This window comes from Sander lucioperca, chromosome 6 (assembly GCF_008315115.2).
Source record: "Sander lucioperca isolate FBNREF2018 chromosome 6, SLUC_FBN_1.2, whole genome shotgun sequence".
Lineage (NCBI taxonomy): Eukaryota > Metazoa > Chordata > Actinopteri > Perciformes > Percidae > Sander > Sander lucioperca.
The window spans coordinates 25,140,708-25,158,402 of record NC_050178.1 but is presented as its reverse complement, the minus strand read 5'-3'; the positions used below and the strand labels follow the sequence as shown (position 1 = coordinate 25,158,402).

The 17,695-nt window shown below is 43.3% G+C and overlaps 2 protein-coding genes across 3 annotated transcripts in view; both read right to left on the bottom strand.

The window, feature by feature from the left end:
* The window catches only part of sdc4 (syndecan 4), a 22,734-nt gene extending 6,452 nt beyond the window's left edge, over positions 1-16,282 (bottom strand). Inside the window, exon 1 of one of the 2 annotated variants that reach the window (XM_036001843.1) lies at positions 15,978-16,282. In XM_036001843.1, the coding sequence (XP_035857736.1) occupies positions 15,978-16,031 (54 nt within the window). In that variant the 5' untranslated portion in view covers positions 16,032-16,282. The remainder of the gene's footprint in view (positions 1-15,977) is intronic. The other variant, XM_036001844.1, reaches the window with a different exon arrangement.
* The window catches only part of LOC116056460 (nuclear factor 7, brain-like), a 313,536-nt gene that overhangs the window by 183,513 nt on the left and 112,328 nt on the right, over positions 1-17,695 (bottom strand). The gene's annotated exons all lie outside the window — the stretch shown is intronic.

The window sequence follows — 17,695 nt, the reverse complement described above, 5'->3', positions numbered from 1 at the left end:
CACAAGCTCTGCCTACGTGCTTTAAAGCACAGCACGCTGTGGCTCAGAGCAAAGCCACAAAAAGGCTGACCGAACATCCTGGCGAGCTGAACAACATACTTCATGCGCAGTAAATGCTCAAGAACGCACCAGGGTGAGGTTGATGCTTTTAACGAAAGATTCCCAAGAATGTGGGTACCCTAAAAAGCTCATGATTACTATCTTTTCTAACCGTTGTTTTCCAGAAGAAACCAGAGGTTTGTGCATTAGGCTTTTGAAATATCGTGACATTGCAGCAAAATCAAATTCTCATTTCAGAGCTGAACTTGGTTTAAAAAAGTTGGCCAACCACATTATTTGTCAAGAAATGTTTTTCTAAAAGCCACTTACGGCCCAAACAGACCCCTGTTTTGTCCTCCCAGCCAGTGATCCACAGCCTCGTATATTCTGCCTAATGCCCAACAGCTGATAAGCAGCCGGATGTGGATAACAGCCAAACCAAATGGATTCAATGGAGAGAATTGGGGGGGATAATGTTTCCGATTGTGGTAGTGACGCACGCAGCCATGTTAGGCATTTCATCGAGTGCTGTACCACAACATGCAGCAGCAACGCAGTTCACCACTCTGTTTCCAAAGCATGAAGGATGCAGACAGTTCAACTATTGGCATTACAACCAAATCTAAAAAAAATAGTAACTGCAACTACAACTTAAAAGGGTAACTTCTGTATTTTTCAACCTGGAACCTAGACCTTCCTCCACAGCGCTGCGGAGGAAGGTCTGGCGAGTCCAAACAGCATTTCTGCACCGGAAACAATCCCAGAAGTGGAAGGTCATGACTGATGGGAACAACAATCTTTGAAATTATTTTGCAAAATCGCTGCAGTCATAACCACTCTGGATCAGTCAGCGTCCACTAAAAGTTCTGTTTGTTGCCGCTGACAGACTCAGATTATTATTCTAAGTGTCTGACAACATTATGAAAGGATCCCTACAGAGATAGACCTTTTAGTTAAAGAGCAAGATCCTTTTAGTTTAACATCAAACAGCCCCCAAACCTACCAGGGATGGTTTCCCTGCAGCGGTCTTGCTTAATGCTGGACCAATTTCAAAAATTAGGATTCCATCAGGTGACTCAAACACACAACAGCATGGCAAATAGGGTCCAGGTTGAAAAATACTGAAGTTAAAATATAATCACTTAATCGATCTGGCCTATAAAAAGGCAAGAAATTGAGAGAAAAATGCCCATCACAACGCCGAAAGCCCAAATGTGTTGTTTGTTTGACCAACAGTCCAAATACTTTAGATATTCAGTTTAACTATCACATGAGAAAAAGAAAAGAAAAAAGCAGCATATTCCCCAAAAAAAACAACAAAAAAAAAACAACTAGAAACTAGAGAATGTTTGGCGTTAAACAATTAATAGATGGTCAAAATATCTGCAGATTGGGCGCCCGGGTAGCTCATCTGGTAGAGCGCGCGCCCATATATAGAGGTTTACTCTTTGACGCAGCGGCCACGGGTTCGACTCCGACCTGCGGCCCTTTGGGCCTTCAGCTGTCCTGTCAAAATAAAGGTCTAAAATGCCCCCCAAATTTTTTTTTACAAATAATAAAGCAGAAATGACGAGTGGACGATTTTCCTGTTGATCCATTTAATCTGCAAATATTTTTTTAAAGAATTTTTTTGGGCATTTTAGACCTTTATTTTGACAGGACAGCTGAAGCCATGAAAGGGGGGGGGGGGACGACATGCAGCAAAGGGCCGCAGGTCGGCGTCGAACCGTAATAGTTATCTTCAGTACATTGAAGTTTGAATAATTTGAATTAACTGTTGTTCAGAAGGAGCATCTTATGTTTAGTTTATGAAACTCTCTGGCCAGAACACACTTTATCCCCCCCAAAGTCTAGCCTCTTGTCCCGTCCCGTCCTTGTTTATCCTGCCCACCTCAGCATGGAGGTCCTAAACTTTCCAGTTCCCCAATTGTCCACATTCACTGAAAGGCAGTCTGTCAAGACAGCCGCCACCCAGCCTTTGGGTCTGTCCTACCCTTTGACACCAAACAATGCCAGTGGACTCCTCAAGAGCATATCAATGACCAAGGTAGCCGGGGATAAGCCTCCAGCAGCCTCCCTTCATTAAACCAGGGGAAACAATCCCTCCCATCTGCCGGCACACAGAGAGGCATCTGGCCCATTCACACGGTGGCGAGGAGGAGGTACAAAGTATGAAAAGACAGAAAAGAAACACCAGCACGCAGGAATGTGCTTCCTTGTTCTTTGTGATGTCCAACGTCCCTTGACCTCTTTCAAGAAAAGACAATTATTGTTGTTTTCTAACCTTTTTCTTCTCCCCCTCTTTCTTTCATGTGATATTCAGCTGCCATTTGGGGCTCGAGATGACCTCCCTCAGGAGCCAAAATGGAAGATACGGTTTTAAAAGATAAATCAGGATCTACAGTTAAAAACACTGTCTTGGGCTAGAGTTTTAGCTCCAGTAGCAGAAATAATCTCTGTCCATATGAACACGCCTGATAACGCATATCACATGACCATTCACATACACACTGGGCATGTGCGTGCCAGGGTAAACAGGAAGCAGATTGTCTGACGTTACAAAGCAACCCCGGACTTTTCAAACCAAAAGCGGGGGCAGCAGCGTTTCCAAATGCCTCCGTTTTAAGGGCTCGGAAACGCCCGAGTAGTGTTGACGCGAGATGTAAACGCAGCAAAAAAGATACTACGTTTTTAAACTAAAAACGTAGTAGTGAAGAGGAAGTCCTATCTTCCCTCTTTCCTTGTCTGTGCCAACACCCCCTTCTTCTTTGCCGCTCCACATTTCCCTCCCTCCCTTTCCCCATCCCGTTCTTCAACTTCTCCCCCTCCCGCTGCTGGGTGATACTTGAACCAGCAGGACTTGCACTAATGTATTGTGTCGCCTGGTCTGCTTGTAAGATGCACTTCTGACCCCTGATGACACACACACATACACTTTAGGAGTCCAAGTTCTTGACTTTACGGTATCCAATGGGCCCCATAACGAGTGATCTATTACAGGCTCATTATGATGTCAGAATCATAAAGTTGAGGCTTTTATTTAGAGCCCAGCCCTGCTGCTGCTCCTACATACAGTTCTTCACAAAGGCCTGAAAACAACCCACTGACTATTTCCATTGTAGGCCTCAGTTGTCCTTCGGTGCGCACCTAGAACAGCGCTCAACGCTGGACTTCACTGGAACTCAAACGCACAAACGCAGACGCACGAAAACACCCACATCTGCCGTTGCCTTCTGCTCTGACAGCCCAGCTCTAGATTCCTTCTACCTACGCCGGGTCTATCTATAGCAGTATCACCACCTCCCAGCACCATGTGAGACTCTATGGCAACGTGACACACATCCCAACAACGTACAGATGCAGAGGTTGGGCTAGGGCTCGAGAAGACACCCATTAAAAAGATCGATTGCTGGATCTTGAGCTATCGGATGACTCAAAAGGTCAATTTTACTACGTGACAAAACGCCGCTGCGTGTTGAGTCAATCAGGGCTGTTCCGTCTTTATCACACAAAGACAAACATAACTCAGCAAAGTGAGTAATATAGTTGCATTCAGCTCAGACAATGACTGATATGTGTATATATATATATATATATATATATATATATATATATATATATATATATGAATGTACCGATTAGTCACAATACAGTCTGCAGGGAGTGGCGCTCAGGTGTGTAGAAAGTGACCCTCTGGTGCTCTTTAGTTTGGGGATACTACTCGTTTATAAAAGGCTGAAGGAAAGGGCTAGTTCTTAACCCACCCGACACCAAAATACGCCCGCCTAAGTCTTCCACAAACTGAGGGAAACGCTGAATTCTGAAACGCGTAGGCATTCCTTAAATTACTTTATAGCCAAAAAGATATTACAGGCTTCTGAACTTTACCCTCTCGAGTGCCTCCGGTTCCCTTCAACCTTTTAAAATCGTGTACCACTTGCTTTCCATTCGAGATAAGACTGAAGCCGTACAGACGGGCCAGCTGTGCAGCAGACAGTGTTGATTCAGTCTCCACGGATAAGCCTAATTGAGTTTTGATGAGCGCTTCCTGAGGGAGCGTCCCCGGTCTTATCGTAGCGGCCTTTATTGGCCACTTCCTCCCACCAATGAAGCCATCTTTGCCACGCCGGTCGGATGATTCCCCGTTATTACAAAAATCCATGACTGATGGGACACATAAGCCGAAAGCCTGCAGCGAGTCAAACTCTTACAGAGGCCATGCCTCTCTTAATGTCTTCCCTGCTCTTCGTCTCTTTGATGTCGCTCCCTCAGGCAGGCATATCGCTGCCTTAGATCAAAGACATTACAGCCCAATGGACTAAATGCAGCTACTGTGGAGTTATTATCAGCTGAAAAGATCGGCTCAAGGCTTCACATGGCAGGAAGTAATAAGAAAAAAGGCAGGAAAACAGGAAATACCCATCTAAGACAAATCAACTCAGTGTTTAGTAAAAGTCTGAAAATAAGCATGAAAATGACTCATGCTAGTAAACTAACTTATTTATATCTTAAGTGGGTTTTTTGGGCACGTGAGGATGTCCATTCATTCATAGTTGGGTATTAGTTACAAAGACCCCAATTCATTTCCAAGAGGAGACGCTTAAATCGACTCTTTATCCTTCATAGTTGTGGATCAGTCCAACTTCTAGCTCATAATACCAGTAAGCAACCTTTAATTTAGCCTAATCCAACTATAAATAAAAGGAATCTGTGCGTGTGTGTGTGTGTGTGTCTGTTGTCTTAAATATCCCGGAAACGGTTCATCCAATCTACGTCACATTTGGCGGGTGTATCGTTAGGTATTGATGTTAAACTCTGGGTAGCCAATGATCTTGGCGTTTGGAATTTGGAGCAGTTTGGACAGCGTTGAATAGGAATAAAAACAGGTCGGCTACATTGCACGCGCAATGTATGCGCCAACACTACTCGTCCACTACAAATCAACGAAGCTGGCGACACAGGAAACGTTAAAGACCGTCAGTGAGCGTATCGGCAGTTTGGTTTGGAGAGTTTCTGTTTTTATTTCTTGTTTCCCTCCCCTGCGTCCTCTGGTAACAGATGACAGTAGATTGACGTTTTCACAGCTCTGTCCCGGCTCCAAAAGCTGAAGAAACAACAACAACAATCCCAAAGCAAAAGCTCTCCGTCTCGCTGGGACTCACACAATCCTACGCCGTGTGTGCGCAGCAGGTGTAGCCAGTTAAAAACTACATTCCGCGGCACATACGCTCCGCAAATGATGTAGCAAAAGCACAAGTGACCGCATAATAACGGTTGAGGGAAAGACAACGCTTGCTTCTTCTGTGCCCACCCTTCTGGTTATGTAACGTCTTGTTGTGTGCCAACTTACAATGTTGATAATACCGCTGGCAACATACCTCCGCTAATTAAATCCATACCTTAAACTTTATAACCGTAAAGCCACTAAGCCAGTTTGAAAACACTACACTAAAAAAAAAATATCAAACTAAAATGTAGCTAAGATAGCTACAAGCTGCAATAAAGGCGGCCGAGCAATCGGCCCGTTGGAACGGGCGCTACTGCACTAGTTTAAATAATAAAAAGGGCCTTTGTGTTTCCTGAGAAAGATGCCGGACACACCGTGAACAATAAATTAAAGCTCAAGTCAAATTAAATGTCCTGCAGAGATTGAATTAATGTGAGATCTTTCTTACATTGGTGGTTAATCTTCAACTTCACCCAGCAAACAATGACTCATAACACAAGACGAGTCACGTTATGAGTAACTTATCAGACACAAAACTTTAAATGGAGAGAAACTTGTTTGGTATGAACTTTTGCTACAGATTAACCTGCTGACACATTGGCTGCCTGCGTACTTTGACTTTGTATTGACCTGTGAATACAGATGTATGCCGTGTTGATTTTCATGCCTGGCTAAAGTCCATTAAATGCAAGCTGACAATAAGAATCCACAGATTTAAAATCGACAACGACAGTAACCGTTAGTTGCAGCCCTAGGTATGTGTCAGACTCTGTCCGACACAAATAGTCTATTAGTTTCCCCTGGATTCTAGTCTTTATGCTAAGCTAAGCTTGCTGTAGCTTTACATTTGATATGCAGGCAGAGTGGTATCAATCTTAGCCAGGGGGCAATTGGGCGTATTTCACAAAATGTCAAACAGAGCAGCATGTTTCTATCTCTGATAGACTGCATGGAGCTGTGTGTGCTGCGGTCGAGTCTGGCAGACTGAGGAATGTGTCTCTCGGTGTGGGTCTGCTAAACCGGCCAAGACCTCGGCTACTCAGCCAGCCACCACATTCCTCTCCTCTTTACAATGGAGCCACGGCGCTCTCGGCACAGGGGAGACTCACAATTAAATGCTCGGGCTCAAAACCACCAACGACTCCTGTGCTCGTTCTTCTAGGTTCACGGTTCGACTTCAGGCTGCGATCAGCGCTGGAAGAAGTATTCAGATCCTTTACTACAGTAAAAGTACTAGTACCACAATGTAAAAGTACTCTGTTACAAGTAAAAGTCCTGCATTGAAAATGTTATATTGTATTGATGTAGGCTGTTATATTGTTGGCTAGTTTACTTTAGAATCAAACATCAGATTTTATAAACTGCATGTGTTTAGTGTGCAGGAATCTTAATGTGTAAAGTAACTAGTAACTAAAGCTGTAACAGAGTAATGTAGTGGAGTAAAAAGTACAATATTTCTCTCTGAAATGTAGCGGAGTAGAAAGTGGCATGAAAAGACTCAAGTAAAGTACAAGTACCTCAACATTTGGACTGAAGTACAGTACTGGAGTAAATGTACTTAGTTACATTCCACCACTGGCTGTGATATCCCGCAGTGAAGGGTTTTCAAACTGTCAGCCAGTGCCTATAGTAGCCCCACCTTGTTACTAATATGTTCGAAGTATGTTTAAATGAGTCAGGGTTTTGTACGCAGCATGATGCCTTCCTACACTGGGAATATTTTACACACTTCCCGTAATCTCTTCTGACACGCAGTGGTAACAGCACTGCTAGAGTTGGAAAAACATGTCAGAAACTTTTCCCTTCTCCTTTTCTTAAAGTTTACATAGTCTGTACTTGTGCAAAATAAGATACACCAACGTGAAGAAGTGATTGAACAGAAGTATTCACTTCATTTCTAGTCAATCCATTTGTGGTTTAGTAAAGCTGCAGCGATTATTTATCGATAGAAAAACAATCGCCAACTATTTTGATAAATCGATGAAACGTAAAAGTACTTTTTTATCCAAAAATAAAGAGAAAATGCTGTTTTCAATCTCTTAAATATAAAAGACTTCCTGCTCAGTGTTTCCTCCTATGTTGATTTTGTAGTGGCGGCCCGCCATGGCAAAATCCTGTAGCAACGCTACCAAGCCACAGCCGAGCGTTGCCGCGCCGCGTAGTTAAGGTTAGTCAGGCTACGGCGTAGGGTCCGCGTCCACGTACCTAGCCACAGTGTCGATTTAACGCAGAAGCATAAATCACGCTTCATGTAGAAAGGTGGACTTCACACACTGCGATGCAAAAGTGCAGATATACACAAAGTGAGACACACATCGATACCGAGACACATTTGTCTGTGTGCACACTCAGCCACATCAAAGAGGTACTGTATCATTACTGTATTGAGACACGTTTGTCAGGAAGGATGTCTGAAAAAGGGGAAGCCCTCAAACCACCTAAAAAGCACTCAGCGATCTCTGGTGGCTCTGTGCTCGTAAACTGTGAAACGCAAAAAGAGAAGTCTGACATAAACCAGCGTCAGTATAATGTGAGAGAAGTACATTTCCAGAGAACACAGCAGGAATTCCTCTTCAATCTTTCGCTGTGTTGAAAACCGTCACCTACCACAGAACTAGTTCCCTATATAGTGTGTTCCCCATGTTGTAGTGGTGTTCAAAAATCTCCACTTAATTCCATTCACAATATGGTCCACTAAATACCCACGATGCACAGCTACATACGATGTAGCCTACATTTTACTCCTGTATATCACAATGCAACGCGGGCGTGTTTTCCCGAAGGAGAAGCAGAAGTAGCCTCGGAAACAAACCAACCGGCCGACAGTTTGCAGGGCTGCGGTAGAGATGCATTGCCAAAAGGTAAGGAGAAACACAGCTACTTTTAAAAGGGTTATGAAAGACTTTGATATCAACAGGTTTCTGGATATGAGGCGACATTTTCAAGAAGCTGGTTGAAGGAATGAAAGAGGGACGCTGTGTTCACACGCTCCAACAAGTCCGCCACTTGAAAAAAAAAAAAAAATAATCGTATTTTGCACGGCTGCATGTGAAACGGGAATATTAGTGGAATATTCACTTTCGCCGTTACAAGTTTCTACCACACCCTCATGTATTTTTCTATTTCTTCAAAGTAATTTGCATTTTATGTTCTGTGAAACAAACTAAACTTGTGAAAGTGTCGATGAACATCGCTGAAACATTGTCACATTACAGACATATTAAGTCAACATTATTGGGATATCGGATGTTGGTGCCCAGCCTGAGAGCGGGGCCTTTTCATTATGACATTTCATGCTCCGTCCTTCCACTTTTCAAGTCAGATACGTACATCTGTTCTGCTGGGGGGGGGGGGGGACCACTGAGCGCAACGGTGCTGATAGTTAATAGTCTGGCTTCAGGCCTGGAATAACTATCTGCTGAGTATGAGGGGGCATCATGGGACTGACATCAAACAGCCTCCCTCCAGGCAGCACGATACATTTCCCAATGGAAACACAGCAGGGCTCATATTCCATGTTCTGCCGTGGCCGCCTATATTTTAACCAGTCCGCCACACACACACACACACACACACACACACACACACACAAAGATAGTGATGTTCTCACAGACGGAGACACACAGGCACAAATCTATAGGCTCAAAAAGATAGTGATGTTCTCAAAGGGTAAAATCTTAGGTTGAACTCAAACAAACGACGGCGTCTGCAAAGTCTTGAGTGTAGGGCTGCAACTATCGATTACTTTCGTTGTTGATTAATCTCTTCGACGTGAACAACAACAATGTTGTTGGCAGGGTTCAAAGTTACCTTTTGCTTCCACCAGCCAAATGGCTAGTGACTGTTTACATTTCCCAGTCACTCAGTAGGTTACCATTGTGCGTTTTGGTTCGACTCCTGCCCTGAAATGTGTTCATACAGTTCCCGTTACAACTGCCAGAACATGTAGTGGTTGAAAGAGGGTGGAGGGAAAAGGGGGGGGGGGGAAATCAGGTTCGCGACTGCTCTCCATCACAGGCAGGGCGGACAAAAACCTCCTCTCTCTGTGCCGACATTCCTCTCCCCAACAGGGATTTTATAGACCAGCGGACAGCAATGCAGGGAACCATTATTACATCCTAGTGATACTATTTATCATGCTCCCTCCCTTCCCTCCCCTGCGCTCTTTTCACCGCACAAGCTTTTCACCGCTCCCCCGTCATGCAAAAGAGACAAAAACACTTCCTTAAAAAAAAAAGAAAAAAGAAAAACCTGCCTCATTCTCGTGCAAATGATTCAGGGCTAAATGCAAAACCAGTGGCATTCCAACAAGATATAACAAATGGACTCCAGAGGGCAACAAGCTGAGGTTTTGGTGGTGTAACACGGATTAACTCTGGGGGAAAGAGGATTTTATTTTTATTTTTTTAACCCTGATTAAATCACCGCAAGTTACCATCACAGAACACATTTGGTAAATTAAGCGGATTTGAAACCGCTAATTGAAAACAGAAAAAAAGTTGGAAGACTTTTTGCTTTTGTCTAATCAGTGTTTTTACACACACACACAGGTTTGTGGCACTATCTTTGTGGGGACCCGTCATTGACATAATGCATTCCCTAGCCCCTTACCCTAACCTTAACCATCACAACTAAATGCATAACCTTAACCTAACCATAACCTAATTCTAAAACCAAGTCTTAACCCTCAAACAGACCTTTAACCTTGTGGGGTCCAGAATTTTGGCCCCACAAGGCTGTCAGGACCCCACAAGTATACTGGACTCCCGGTTCTTGGAACACACACACACACACACAAATTTTGAGCGCAGTTCCTGCATTCTGATACATTTTATGGTGGAAACATCTTTATGCCTCTACAGGTAAACACAAAACTCAGGAGGCAGGTGACAAGTCAAAATACAATGGGATATAATGCAGTAAGGGTGCGTTTACATCCGGGACCTGGGCCCAAAGTCCAGTTTGTTTCATTAGTTTTGAACACTGTGGACCGTACCCGGCCTGAGTTGATCAATCCGTGCTCAAGTCCTCTTGAAAAACAAAAAACCCGTACCAAACACAAAAGTAAACCGATATTTAACGTTACTACGTAGAAGCTTTTAACTGCTTCCAAATCTGTATCAATGAAATACTGATGCCACTTCATCAGCAGCTGCTCCTCCAGACGGATTTTAGCTGGTGATTTTTCTTTTGGCTCAGGCTGAAACCTTTTACAACTGTTACAATAGTTCAGCTTTTGTAACTGTACTTTCCTCTCTCTCTTTCACCTTTACTTGGTCATGAAGGACTTGTGCTTCCATACATGGGCAGCAGAAAATGCTGAGGTCAATGGAAAAAAACTAAACAAAAAGGCTTGAAGAACGTGGTTTGTTTGGCCCGCTCTATCTTGGACAAACTGATAAAAAAAAAAAAAAAAAAAACTGCACACGCAGCCTGACCACAGCTCAGTGTATCTGACAGAAACCAAAAACGGTCGACTTGGAAAGAAATGTTCTCCCTCGGGCAGCAAAAGGCTTTTCCTTAATGAAGCAATAACTTGAGACCATTAGATAATTACAAGTCTCTTGGCATCCGCTCGATAAGAAAAGACAGCCGCGTGCATTGATAAAAACATTCCAATCATTCCTGTGGCTACCAAAAAAAAAAGAAGCCTGTTCTTTTGTCAGGTAGCAGAACATTGTTATCGATTAGCTGGGAACGCCAAGCCCACATACCAATAATGACCTCAGTGGGTGGAGAAGAAGAAAAGGCTGGAAGGAGGGAGGGAAGGATTGTCATAGCTCAGAGGCTAAGTATCCATCAAAGGAAAGTGCAGCGAATAAAAGAAAGGGAGAAAAGCCGCCAAAGGCCTACCTAAGAATGACAAATTGATCCGAGACAGAAAGAGAGACTGGGAACAGACGGAGAGACGGACCGAGGCTACCTTTTCATTTTTAAGCGGCGTTTTGAGACAAAAAAAATTTGACTAGAGTACAACAGGAGGGTTACAGAGCAGAAAAATAAATAAAAACATGGCATGTCTTGGTGGGAAAGCTGTAGGTAGGCGTTTCCACGCTGGAGGACAGGAGTGTCCCTTATGAAAAGGCCCCAGGGCCCTATTGAGATCCCTCCAAGTGTGCAAAATAACCCAAGAGGGCCGGTCAAGATCACCAAAGGTCACATTCCAGATGGGGGGGGGAAGAGGACGCAGAGAGGGGTAGGGATTGGGATGGGGGGGGTGTGACAGCGAGATGAGGCAGAATGAGCAGGCAGAAGCTACAAAGCGCAGAGGAATGTAATGTTGGGAGTCAGTGACGGGAACACGATGGTGGAAATAGGGCTGCACGGTATTGACAAAATGTGATATTGCGATAGATATTATTATGTTAATATTCGTTATGGGAAAACGCATCAAAATAGATTGATGACAAATACAACACATGGTTTATTTCAACTGACGGTCATATTGGACTGGTCCAACATGAATAAATTAATAAGGACCATGTCTAGAGAACAGCACATGTTTCACTGGTTGGACAGTATAAAATAGTGGCAGTAGCTCACTCAGTAGGGAGTTGGGTTGGGAACCGGAGGGGTTGTTGGTTCAAGTCCCCATACGGACCAAAGTATGGTGGTAGACTGGTAGCTGGAGAGGGGCCAGTTCACCTCCTTGGCACTGCCAAGGTGCTCTTGAGCAAGCCACCGAACCCCCAACTGCTTGGGGCGCCTTTCCATGGGCAGCTCCCTCACTCTGACATCTCTCCATTAGTGTAAACAGAGTGAAAACATTGTAATTTCCCCTTGCCGGATTAATAAAATATACATTATCATTATTATTAAAGAGAACAGGACACAACTTTTCTTTCTCTTCTCTGATTCTTTCCGTTTTGTTGTCTCTATTTCTTCACTTGCACTGTCGCTCTCTCGAAATGTCCACACACACACACACACACACGTCACGTGGTACGCTACATAGGGTTTGTCACGTAGTGGCCCCGTCCCAAAACGGCCTAGGAGAAACCCCTGTGTGTCTAGTGAATCAGGACTCTGCGGTGCGACCGTTTCACTCGCATTTGCGACTAAAAATAGATGTGTGCGAACTGTAAAATGTATTTTAGGAGCACGGTTTCAAGCAGAAATAGTCAAAAACATAGTTTTGGCTACTTGTTCAGTCAAATAAATGAAATCCCTTTACTACTAAATGTCTCCTCGTATTCCTTTTATGAAAGAAAAACACATCTGATACATTTTCATCGCGCCCCTAAAATTCTTTGTGCTCCTAAATGTTTCTACTTAGAAACACATGTGCTCCTTGGGGGGGGAAAAGTAAACACTGAGCCCTGTAAATGTATCTGTGCACTAATTATGGCCCAAAATGCATCGATTGAAAAATATCGCTCACATCAGAACCCCTACGTGAAGTTTGCAACAACATGTGAAATCTCGCTTCCTTTTAAATCATTTTAAAGTTGAACCGATAGCCTGCAGGAATGCACCTCATCCTGGAGAGACTGGTAGAGTCAGTCACCCATTCACACCATTTGTACTGACCAACTGGACTAGCTGGGGGGAGGGGGGGGGGGCATGGTGCATGTGTTTGTGTGTGGGTGGCATCCAGACAGCCTGTATTAGCACCCAATCACAGAGTTTGTTTATAATAACATCCGGGTGGAAAACTCCTGCGTCCCATACGTACATTTTACCGGCGCTGTTGGTTCTGTCACGCAATTTCCACCAACTGCAGTACGGCTGCGGATCGGCTCCGCCATCCTCCAATACCCAGCAGGTCCGGATTTGTTGCGGAACGGCTGCGGCCATGACTGACCGCTGAAGTCACGAGGACCCACGAGATCTCGCGAATTCATGTATGATCGCGTGATATAACAGGAGGTAGTTTCTATAAACAGAACCACAAAACCAACAACAGTTTGTTTCCATCCAGAGGAGTAGAGGGGAAACAACTCTGTGCTGACCTGCTGAAATATGATCCGCCGTGAGCACGGTGATCTAATAAACTAATTCAATAATCCCTCTTGATTAAAAGAAATCCTCCCATTTCTCCACTACGCGCAAAGCAAAATCCATCATGCTCCATAATTACGTAGATGTGACATGCATTGCCACCCAAATCCAGGTTTCCGCTTGAAACTACATGGAAAGGTTCTGACCAAATGCTTTCCGTTACTGTACGGTAAGTATGACTAACGCATATGATAATAATCTCTCCACATTTACACACAAAGCTGTTATTCTAACACACAAGCACACCTTTCTTCAGTGGGCCCCGAGTCAAAGCACGACATTCTCAGGTGAATAACACACGTTATGAATAGTTATTGCGTAACGTAGGCTTGGTTGGTAAGCTTGATGTTTTCTGACACCCCTACCAATCAGGATAACAGCACATCATGGCTGTTAAAAGTCAAACTACACAGTGAAACCCTGGCAGCGCTTGGGAAATAACATTTGGAGAGGTCAGCGACCGGCAGTTCAGTGACGCGCCTCAGCACACCAACTCTTCTGGCATGAAATCAGCCTTTTGCTTTTACGCAACCCAGTGAGACTCTAAAGCGTGATTTATACTTCCACTAGACGTCGCGGCGACGCACATTTCCTGGTTCTCCTTCTCCATCAACAACGGGAGATCAAGGAGAGGGTTAACTTTTCATACCGTGGTCAGAAAGAACAGGGGAGACACTTTGGTTCTCTCACTAGGACTCTAGAGTCACTACTCGCTCCGAAGAGAGCCTCCACTGGATGCATCTTTGTGGAGAAATTCACTTTTACAGAGCTTTGATTAAATCCGTGCACCAAAACACATTCCAGTGTGTGAAAACCTACTTGGCAACAAAAACAGAGCCAACAGGTTTTAAGATGCTAAAAATAACAACAACTCCCATCTAAAGTCTCTTAACCCTTGTGTTGTCTTCCAGTCGACCAATGCAACGGTTTGTTTTTCTGGGTCAAAATGTAAAATTCAAACTTATTTTTAACATTTTGGTCACCTTTGACCGAAATCTCCTCCTCTGCTCTACGTACTCAACACGTAAACTATCGTTCAACATACTTTAGTGTAACAGTAGTGTGTGTGTGTCTTTACAGACGCACTAATCTGCCATTTAACATCACATCCTGAGAGCCTCCTTGCCGCTGAAGGAGTAACCATGGTAACCCCTGTCCGACTTCGGCTCTAGCAGCATCGCCTGATAAATTACTAAGAGGGTTGGATAACTTAGACAACGGCCGTTTTTAAAATATGTAGAAATGTAAATTAGAGCGTGTTGACGTTACAGAGCTGCCTCGGTCCGTCTGTTATGAACGTTGTCGTTACCACCGCGTTGCATTGTGGGATATTTATGATTTCGAACGCAGTCCCTGGTTCTTTAATGTGAAAAACTGAAGTCGTTTTAGGAACAACATTTAGTTGTGATTTATGTGCTAAGGTACAAGATCCCTTTCCTTTGTCATGCACTCCTTTATGTCTCGTAGTTGGGTCATATTCACACACACACAGTGTTAGGTTTGAGGGAACATTTGTACACAAATAAAGTTGCCAGAAGCAGACACTTTACTTTAACATAATATCAAGACACTGGCTCACAGCTTGTATTTGAGGACAAGCTGTGACGTGCATACTTTAAATATTTTTCTGGCTATCACTACGTGTTCTCACAAGCTGTTCCTTTAGTTTGTTTTTCTACTTAACCAACACTTTGTAATTGATGTGACCGTGTAGAGTTGTGATAAACTGAAGAAGAAAAAAAAAATGGAATTAAAAACTAAAATCGTATCCAGCAACAATATTATGAAAAAGACTCAAAAACCACGTTGACTTCTACAGTCTGCAGCAGCTCCCTCTTTGAATAGGAAGAAGGAAGAGGGGTTAAATTAAATGTGAGGCAACTATCTTCGGCTAAATGATTTAAAAAACAGAAAAGAGTCATTCATGTAGAAAAGAGCAGCCCTAATGTCTCAGTGATTGGCCCATCCCAGGCAGGAAAAGGGACTTGGCAACTGCCCCCCACTTTGGGCCCCATACTGGATAAAAGCAGCAGGCTGTGTGTGTGTGTGTGTGTGTGTGTGTGTGTGTGTGTGTGTGTGTGTGTGTGTGTGTGTGTGTGTCCAACAAACACACTCACTGCACTCTGGCAATGGAGCTAACCCGCTAACAACACTAAAGGCTCGGTGAGACTAACTTATCAGAATCAGAGAAGGGTGTTTTTGCCACAGTAAGTTACACTTACGTGGAACTTGCCTTGGTGAATGGTGCATACATAAAACAAACAAACAAACATGCTAAATATGAAATAAACAATACACAGAGGAACAATTATACACACAGTATAGCTGTTTTGCATTAGAAAACAAGAGGCTGAATGGGAAGGGTTGAGGGCAGAATGTGCAAAACATAGTCTGTAGTATATTTATGTGTATATATAATATGTGTAATGGGTAGATGTAGAGTCCAGGATACAATGTAGAGACTAGGTGATGGGGGGGGGGGGGGGGGGATGAGAGTTAACTATATCAACACCAAACGTGTATAAAGAGGCATTATAACGTCCCAGGAACCCGCTAAATCAAAGCTGTTTGTGTCGCGTTTACGTACAACCCTTCACAGGGCAACGTCAACGGTAAACTAGCAACGTAACGTTAGCAGTTACATTAGCTAGTAGGCTACCGCCAGTCTGACTAAAGGGACATGTTAGAAATATTTAGTAAAACAACTTACCGACTCTGAAAAAACGGAGGCAGATAAAATCAACACGAGGCAGAGGCTGAGCATGGTTGTCCTTTTTTCTCTTTTAGGTAAAGTTTAGAAAAAGTCGTTGAACGTTAGCTTGGCAGAGATTTAAAAACCAGTGTAGTGAGTTAATGTTTCTTCGGGCAGGCAGGCAGGCAGGAGGTTTTTTTGGGGGGGTCCCAGTATAGTCCAACAAAAGTACAAGTTGTTGAGAAATGTTCCACTTTACGTCTCCTTGGCTGTCCCTTCTTTGATCGGCTTCACTGAGAGCTACACAGTTTGATCTGCCCTATATTTCACTCGCCCTCCACTCTCCTCCAATCAGCGACGAGCTGTGACGTTACGTTCCAATCCTTCTACGTGAATTTACGGTAAGTCCGTCATATTCAACAGGTTGGCCCCGCCCCCTGCTCAAGTCAAGTTACCCGAATGTAGCCAAGAAAAACACACCGGTGGATGCTTCAAAATAAAAGCATATTTCTCCTTTTTTTCTATATTTGTATTTGTATTTGTATTCATTGTCACTCCTTCACTTTTGTTTATATTGCACTGTGATATGCTACTGACTAAAATCGTATCAATGTGACAATTATTGTATGTTATAAGATTTTTATTCTGAAATATCAACCAAAAAAAATAAAAAATAAAATGAAAAACAAAAGCTTCAAAATAAAAGCATGAACGTGCTTCCGGAAGGTTGTCAACACAATTTTAGCATTTCAATATTTACATTTAAATTTATAGATTCCGTTTTTATTTAGATTACATTTTTAGGGGGGGTTTAATGGCCTTTAATTGACTTCTGTTTATTAATGAAAGAGAAGAAGTACCCTTTGTAGTAGAATGTAAAGTAGCATATTTGTATGTTTTGTTATGACGTAATTGACCTTTTTGTGAAAAATCGATCTATCTATCTATCTATCCATCCATCTGTGGTTTCTAGCAGAAAGTCGATTAATTACTTGATAACAATCTAATAATGGGTTCTTAGATAACGTTTGCCAGTGAGCCCCATGGTGTTATCTTATCTACCTCAGGGTGTGATGGCCTAAAAGGCTGATTGAAGGGGATTGTTTTCTCACCAGGGATCTTTTCGTTTTCAACATGTGTGGTTTCTGTTTGCGTTTAAAGGGAAGCAGCTGGATGCCTGCGGCCTTTTGTGCTGCTTCATGGAAACATGACGACATCTTACAGTAAAAAAGTTCCTCTGTCTCCTTTCCTTTCCTTTACTTTCCTTTCTCTCACTCCTTTTCCTTTCCTCACTCTCTCCTCTCCTCTGTTTAGGGTTCATGACTTCCCGTTTCCATGTGGTATCACTCTCCGGAGCTTATCTCTGACAACAACATCATTAATCACCGTGTTCCTGTTGTCAGTTGCATCATCGGTGTTTTCCCTTTTCCAGGGCATTGTGATTAAATCAACTCTGGATTGTTGTGTTGTAATGTTCACTCTGTACAGGACGAAAACTGTCAGACTTGGAAGTAAAATACTCAAGTTACAAGTTAGAAGACCTGCATTGAAAGTGTGCGGACACAGACACACACAGACACACACAGACATAGACACACACACACACACACACAAACACACACATACAAAGACACACACACACACAGACACACACACACATACACACACACACACACACACATACAAAGACACACACACACGGACACACACATACAAAGACACACACACACACACAC